The sequence below is a fragment of the Gastrolobium bilobum genome, unplaced genomic scaffold (genome assembly GCF_033153095.1).
Source record: "Gastrolobium bilobum isolate Gb01-03AN ecotype WA unplaced genomic scaffold, APGP_CSIRO_Gbil_v1 utg12529, whole genome shotgun sequence".
Classification (NCBI taxonomy): domain Eukaryota; kingdom Viridiplantae; phylum Streptophyta; class Magnoliopsida; order Fabales; family Fabaceae; genus Gastrolobium; species Gastrolobium bilobum.
In genome coordinates, this window is record NW_026897669.1 from 60494 (window position 1) to 68516 (window position 8023).

At 38.5% G+C, this 8023-nt stretch overlaps 1 protein-coding gene and 1 non-coding gene across 2 annotated transcripts; one reads left to right on the top strand and one right to left on the bottom strand.

The window, feature by feature from the left end:
• Positions 1–1537: 1537 nt before the first annotated feature.
• Positions 1538–1644, bottom strand: LOC133309157 (small nucleolar RNA R71). The gene has a single exon (XR_009751286.1). It is a non-coding gene; the product is annotated as a small nucleolar RNA R71 (small nucleolar RNA).
• A 184-nt stretch (positions 1645–1828) lies between these two features.
• Positions 1829–2824, top strand: LOC133309153 (uncharacterized). The gene is made up of 2 exons (XM_061509894.1): positions 1829–2168; positions 2223–2824. The coding sequence occupies exons 1-2, from the start codon at positions 1829–1831 to the stop codon at positions 2822–2824; spliced, it is 942 nt and encodes a 313-aa protein (XP_061365878.1).
• Positions 2825–8023: the final 5199 nt, after the last annotated feature.

Genomic DNA, 8023 nt, shown 5'->3' on the forward strand with positions numbered 1-8023 from the left:
CACACCAATGGAGGCTTGTGGTTCTCTTTTCTTTACTATTGTTTTTGAATTCAGTATGCTAGGCTGGATTTTTATGTAGTTAGGGGGAGATGGAACCCAATTGAATCTTTATGTTTATGAATTAAATTGTCTCTAAATTCTTTTCTTTTTATAATTGAATAAATTTATCTGTCTTTAATGTTTTCTATGAGTTTGCTTTTTATAGAATGATTTTGGAAAATTGTATGACAATAGGGATGTTAGTGCATGAACCCTGATTGGATAAATTTATCACAATCCTCGTGATCTAGGAATAGACATAAGGTAATTGTACAATCTTGGAATTCTTGATCTTAATGCATGTTTTCTTAGGGAATAACCGAGGAATTAGAGTTCTTCTGAGATAACATAGATTTAGGGTAACAAGAAACTGAGCCCTAATTAACTTAGAAAGAATTGATTGGCATTATATTAAGAAAGTATTCTTGACAATTTAATTCATTGCATATTGAGGAGATTGGGGGAAGTCGAAACCCTAACTACGCTAGTTTTTAATTCTTAATCAATCATCATCTTTTTCAATTGTTCCTTTTAAGTTCTAAAAATTTTAATTGCATGTTATTGCTTGTTCTTAATTTTAATTTCTTCCAAACACAATTCTCTTCATCTTATTCTTGATTGTCCAACTAAACCGCGATTAGCGAACTAGTGCTTGAAATCTGATCCTCGTGAGAACGATCTCGTACTACGGTACACTTTATTTCTTTACGACCGATGCACTTGTCGAGTCGTAACAAATTTTTGACGCCGTTGCCGGGGATTGGATCCTTCAACATTAGAAGTAACTAATTACCTTTTAGATTGGACGTTTTAATTTTCTGCATCAATTTTCTGCATATTTTATATTCATTAAATTTTCTGCATATTTTATATTCATTAAATTTTCTGCATTCTTTTCTTTTTGTTTTCTATTTCTGCATTTTCTATTTTTTTCTGCACATCTTTTCAATCTTAGTTTATGCGAGGTACTCTTAACCCGCGAATCTTGCAGTTTGATCCTGAGATAGAAAAGACAGAAACAAAACTTAGGAAAGGCGCAAAAGAAAGAAAGGCGAAGGAAGCAAAGGAAGCCTCAAGTTCAACGAAACCAAAGGAAGAAACAATGGCTGACAACAACATACTTCAGAATCCTCCGAGGACGTTGGGAGATTACATGACTCCAGCTCGAGTTCCGCAAACGGCAAGCATTGTTAGACCAATTGTGGATGTTAACTACTTCGAACTCAAGTCGGCGCTGCTACAATTAATTCAAAAAGAGCAGTTTGCTGGAGGAAGCACGGAGGATCCTTATATTCAACTTGATAACTTCTTGCTTTATTGTGATAGATTAAAGATGAATGGAGTTTCTCGTGATGCCATCTTGCTCAGATTATTTCCATGTTCTCTAAAGGATGACGCAAGAGCTTGGCTACAGTCACTACCTGAAGGAAGCATAACCAGTTGGGATGACCTAGCAATGAATTTCTTGGGCAAATTTTTCTCCGCTTCAATGATGGCAAAGCTTAAATCGGAAATCACTGCTTTCGAACAAAAAGAAAGTGAATCTCTGTACGAGGCTTGGGAAAGATTCAAAGGATTACTCCGGAAGTGTCCTCAACATGGCATTGAAGCATGGGAAAAAGGAAGAATCTTCTTCCAAGGGATGACACCCAGCACAAGAACACTGGTGAATGCCGCAGCAGGAGGCTCCTTGAAAATAAAAACACTAGAGGAAGCACTAGAATTGTTTGAATCCTTAGCTTCTCAAGAGTTTGAACAAATGATGCAATCTTAGCCCAAAATGAACAAAATGACGCAATTTCACAAGAAACAACAAGCACAATTAGATGCTCTTACAAAACAATTAGCTAATTCTCAAGTTTCTTCTGTTAATAGTACTCAAATAATTTGTGGTATTTGTGCAGATGCTCATGCAACTGAAGATTGCTACTATATGAGAACACCTGAAAAAGCTGATGTCAACGGTATCTGGTATGATCAAAAGAACCAGAATAACTCAGGGAGGAACCAATATGGGAATAACTACAATCAAGGGTGGAAAATTCCTAACCAAAATCCTGGGTTTAGTTACAAATCAACCCACCAGCTCAACCCTCCTTTGCCATTGCAACAACAAACTCCACCTCAAGGCAACACTTAAGAGTGGGAGAAGGCTTTTGCGCAACTATGTAAGACTACCTCAGACTATATTCAGAATGCAAACACCTTCAGAGATGAAACAAGAGCTTCATTCCGTAATCAAGAAGCTTCGATTCGGAACTTGGAAACTCAAATAGGCCAGCTGTCGAGACAGTTTGCTGAAAGAACCCAAGGCACCTTCCCAAGTAACACAGATAAAAACCCAAATGCACAATGTAATTCAATTTTTACCAGAAGTGGGATCGTGATCAAACCTGTAGAAAAGCCACTAGTGGAGAAGAAAAAAGAAGTTGAACCTGAAGCTGAAAAGGAGAAAGAAGAAGATGCAGGAGAAGCTGAAAAACGCAGTCCAAAGTTATTCAAATGGGAGAAAAAGAAAGCTCTGGACAGGCAACCAAAATCGGCAGATCCGTCTCCATATGCACGAGTTCCATACCCTCAGCGGTTGAAACATGAGATCCAGAAACAACAATACACCAAATTCCTAGACATCTTCAAGAAGCTACAAGTCAACATTCCTTTCACAGAAGCCTTGGAAAGCATGCCAAATTATGCGAAATTCATGAAAGACCTTCTTTCAAAGAAGCACAAGCTGAAGGAGTGCGAATCAATGGCATTAATTGAGGAATGCAGTGCAATCATCTAGAAAAAAACTTCCTCCCAAGCTGAAAGATTCGGGCGGCTTCAGTATTCCTATAGCAATAGGAAATATTGAAGTAGGAAAAACATTATGTGATCTGGGAGCAAGTATAAAGTTGATGCCACTTTCCATGTGCAGAGCTCTTGAAATTAAAGAACTGAAGCCAACTACGGTTTCTCTCCAGTTAGCTGATAGATCGATCAGAATACCAGACAGGGTAATTGAGGATGTTAAAATTGACCAATTTATCTTCCCTGCAGATTTTGTAATTCTGAATATAAAAGAAGATGTTGAGATTCCTCTACTTCTTGGGAGGTCATTCCTAGCCACCGCAAGAGCAATGATCGATGTGGAGCAAGGGAAACTAATGCTGAGGATGAACGAAGAGACAGTCACCATTGATGTCTTCGAGTCAATGATACATCCATCAGATGGAGGAGACTGTTTCATGATTGACATAATACAAGAAGCAGTTGATGACTATGACACGATGAAAGAGGAGAGTTCCCCACTTGAGTTAGAATAACTCAACGAAGAAGTTGAACTTGTTGGTATAGAAAAAGGACCAGTGGTGGAAAAACTAGAAAGAAAGAACGATGACATCCCTCTTGGAGCACCAAAGGTGGAGCTTAAGGAGTTACCTCCAAATCTGAAATATGCTTTCCTTGGTGACAACAACACTTATCCAGTCATCATCTGCATCGAGTTGACAACCATGGAAGAAGAAAAGCTTCTCAAGGTGTTGAAGAAGCACAAAGCTGCCATAGGATGGTCCTTCTCCGACTTGAAAGGTATAAATCCTTCCTTTTGTACTCATAAAATTCTAATGGAAGATGATATTAAACCTGTGAGGCAGCCACAAAGGAGACTCAATCCAACCATGAAAGAGGTGGTAAGGAAAGAGGTAATAAAACTGTTAGATGCAGGAATGATCTATCCTATATCTGATAGCGCATGGGAAAGTCCAGTACAAACTGTACCCAAGAAAAGGTGGAGTCACTGTGGTAAGAAACGAGAACAATGAGTTGATTCCAACAAGGACAGTCACTGGATGGAGGATGTGTGTTGACTATAAAAGAATTAATGCAGCCACTCAGGAGGACCACTTTCCTATTCCTTTCTTGGACCAGATGTTGGAGAGACTAGCTTGCCATACCTTTTACTGCTTCCTGGACGGGTACTCGAGTTACAACCAAATAGCAGTAGCTCCAGAAGATCAAAAGAAGAAAACATTCACATACCCTTACGGAGTCTTTGCTTATCGGAGGATGCCCTTCGGCCTGTGCAACGCTCCAATGACTTTTCAAAGGTGTATGTTTTCTATCTTTTCTGATATGATTAAAAAGTCTATTGAGATTTTCATGGATGACTTTTCTGTTTTTGGTCTCTCTTTTGACACTTGCTTAGAAAATTTATCATGCACTTTACAAAGATGTCAAAAGAGTAATCTTGTTTTGAATTGGGGAAAATTCCACTTCATGGTAAAAGATGGCATAGTTTTAGGACACAAAGTGTCTAAAGAAGGTATAGAAATTGATAGAGCTAAAATATCTGTTATTGAGAAACTTCCCCCTCCCTCTAATGTTAAAGGTATTCGAAGTTTTCTCGGTCAAGCAGGTTTTTACAGGCGCTTTATCAACGACTTTTCCAAGATAGCAAAACCACTATGCAAGCTGTTGGTCAAGGATGAGGAATTCAACTTCACAGATGAATGTTTGTTAGCATTTAATATTTTAAAAGATCGATTGACCACTGCACCTATAATCATTGCACCTGATTTCACTTTACCTTTTGAATTAATGTGTGATGCTAGAGATTATGCCATAGGAGCTGTCTTAGGACAAAGAAAAGATAAATTGTTGCATGTAATTTACTATGCTAGTAAAATTCTTAATGATGCACAAAAGAATTATGCAACCACTGAAAAAGGATTACTAGCAGTTTTCTATGCTTTTGATAAATTTAGACTGTATTTGCTGGGGTCTAAAGTAATTGTTTACATTGATCAAGCTGCTTTAAAGTATTTATTGAATAAGTAGGATGCAAAGCCACGATTGCTCAGATGGATGCCGCTCCTTCAGGAATTTGAAGTTGAGATCAGAGAAGAGAAAGGCGTGGAGAACTTGGTGGCTGATCACCTCTCTAGGATCCAAGAAAAAGATCTTCAAGATGGACCTGAGCTAAAGATCAGGGGAGAGTTCCCTGATGAGAAAATATTGGCTATCAATGTTATCTCGGATCTGCAAATAGAGGAAGTAAAGACCACAAGTACACCTCTATGGTTCGCGGATTTCGCGAACTTCAAAGTAGTAGGAGAAATTCCAGTAGACTTTACATGGAAACAAAGAAAAAAATTTCTACACGATGTGAAGAAATATTTATGGGATAAGCCCTTCCTCTTCTACAGATGTGCTGACGGAGTAATAAGATGGTGCATTCCAGAAGAAGAGATGAAAGATATCTTGTGGCACTGTCGTGGTTCAAGCTACGGTCGACATTTCGCGGGAGAAAGAACAATCACAAAGGTATTGATGAGTGATTTCTACTGTCCAACACTCTACAAGGATGCAAGGAAGTTTGTGGAAGCATGTGATAGATGTCAGAGAACAGGAAATACCTCCAAAAGACATGAAATGCCCCTCAACAACAGATTGGAGGTTGAAATCTTCGATGTGTGGGGAATAGACTTCATGGGACCTTTTCCTCCGTCCTATGGCAACAAATACATCCTTGTTGCGGTGGATTATGTATCTAAATGGGTAGAGGCTGTTGCCCTTCCTACCAATGATTCTCAGGTAGTCATTGCATTCCTTAAAAGAAATATCTCTGTAAGGTATACGTGCTGGCTAAATGCGGAGTGAAACACAAGATTGTCACACCATACCATTCGCAAATAAGTGGTCAAGTAGAGATATCCAACCGAGAGCTTAAGCGTATACTGGAGAAGACGATTGGAAGCTCGCGAAGAGATTGGTCCAAGAAGCTTGATGATGCACTATGGACATACCGAACTACATTCAAAACACCAATAAGAATGTCCCCTTTCCAATTACTGTTCGGGAAGGCCTGTCACTTACCAGTGGAGCTAGAACACAAAGCACTATGGGCAATCAAAAACCTGAACTTTGATTCCAAGACCGCAGCTGAAAAGAGAATACTTCAACTGGATGAGCTCGATGAATTCAGACTCTCTGCATACGAGAGCGCGAGTCTCTACAAAGAGAAGACGAAGAAATGGCACGACAAGAAGATCCTACCTCGAGACTTCAAAGTGGGAAATCAAGTCTTACTCTTCAACTCTTGCCTCCGTCTCTTTCCAGGAAAATTGAAGTCTAGATGGTCGGGACCGTTCTTTGTGAAGAACATGAAATCATATGGAGCAGTGGAGATCATTCCGCTGGATTCCGACAGGAGCTTCACAGTTAATGGTCAACGGCTGAAACTATACATGTGAAGAGAAATAGACAGGGGTTTCAACCACTGTTGCCCTTGTAGAGGTAACTTGAACTAGGTACGTCAGGCTCATGACGTTAAACAAGCGCTGATGGATAGGCAAACCCATAAGTTACTGTTTTATTTTAAATTTTATTTTATTTAATTTTGATTTCAAGAAAAGAAAACAAAAACAGGTAGATGTGTGAGACTAATGGTGTTCATGATCTAAAGAGACAGGAAGAAGAGGGCTCAAGCAGCTAAGGTATGAATTTTTCTAAGTTAATCTAAAAACCTTACTTCCTGATAGCGTTTTAACGCTCATCAGAGCGCCAAAACGCTGAAGAAGAAACCAAAGCTGAGTTCGAATAGCATGTTTTAGCGGCCACATGCGCGCTAAAACGTGCTCCTAAAAGAAAAAAACATCAAATGCCACTGACTATAAGCATTTTAACGCTCTACTGGGCATTAAAACGCTCTGGAAAGGATAAATTGAGGATTCGAAGAGCGCGTTTTAGCGCTTTCCTGGGCGCTAAAACGCGCTCATGTATTACAGGCCTAACTTTGCTGCCTCGTAGCATTTTAACGCGCAAACAGCGCGCTAAAATGCCCTCACACAGCAGTCTTTTTAAATCCCTTGTTTTTCTTTCCCCCCATATCTGCATTACATCATAACCCATATTTCCCTCTCCCTCATATTTCTCTCATATCTCTCCATTCATCTCATTCTTACTCTCAATTCTCTACAATTTCCCACACCTCAAGCATTAATCAACACAAGGATATCCAGGTATGTTCTTCCTTCACTATCTTAAATCACTACATTGCTGAGTTCATCTCTACTTTCAATTCATATGAGCATAGGGTTTCAAAGGGTTGGATAACTCTAACATCTATGAACTTAAGGCTTCATTTTGGATGGCTGAATTACTCATTAAAAATGAGAAATTAGAGTCTAGGATTTCATGATATGTGAATGCATTGAATAAACTCTGATTACCGTGGATCTTCCATGATTGAATTATAGTTGCATAAGTCATCCACACACACACACATCAACCGTTTGATAAAATGACAAATAGGAAGTGCAGAAAAATCCATATGGAGATGGATGTATTCTAAGTAATAATGACAACATATGAATCTAGAGCAATAAGTTTACTGCATTAAGTGAAACTGGTAATTAAATTGGGCAAGTGAATGTTGCATGTTTTGTTAAATTGGATGAATGAAAAAAAACATACAAAGTGCTCGATTGAATGCATAAGCCAAGGATTGAGGAACATAAAGCAACTTAAGAGTTGCAAGTGATTGAGGTTTTGATTGTCTTCATTTGAATTAGTAATTGAAGTATTAATCTAGGGGAGTTGTTTATTGCCATGTTTTAATGTGTTAGTGAATCATGAGTTGCAAGAGTCATTGTTACATATTTTGATAATAAAGTTACAAGAGTCATTAGAGCATGCATTCTGATTTTTTTATGCAATGCAATCAGTCCATAACTGATTAGGAAATTTCAATTTTGTTGTTCACTGATTCAGTTGAACTAGAAATTAAAGAAGATGAGCACTTCCATTCTTGAACTAGTGATCATGCATTGCAAGTAGATTTTGTTACATGCTCGGAGTTGTTTGATTGCATCAATGTAAACGAAACGTAATCAAGTGCTACATGATCATCAAAGATTCAGTTACAAGCTCTGTTAAACAAGCTAAGCATGAAAGTGACAAGTGCTCTAATATACCTTGAGTGACATAGGTGATGACTTTTGTA

Coding starts and splice junctions, on each gene's coding strand:
- LOC133309153 (XM_061509894.1), top strand. CDS start 1,829: ATGACGCAATTTCACAAGAAACAACAAGCACAATTAGATGCTCTTACA. Junction 2,169..2,222: donor ACAACAAACTCCACCTCAAG/GCAACACTTAAG, acceptor AGACTACCTCAG/ACTATATTCAGAATGCAAAC.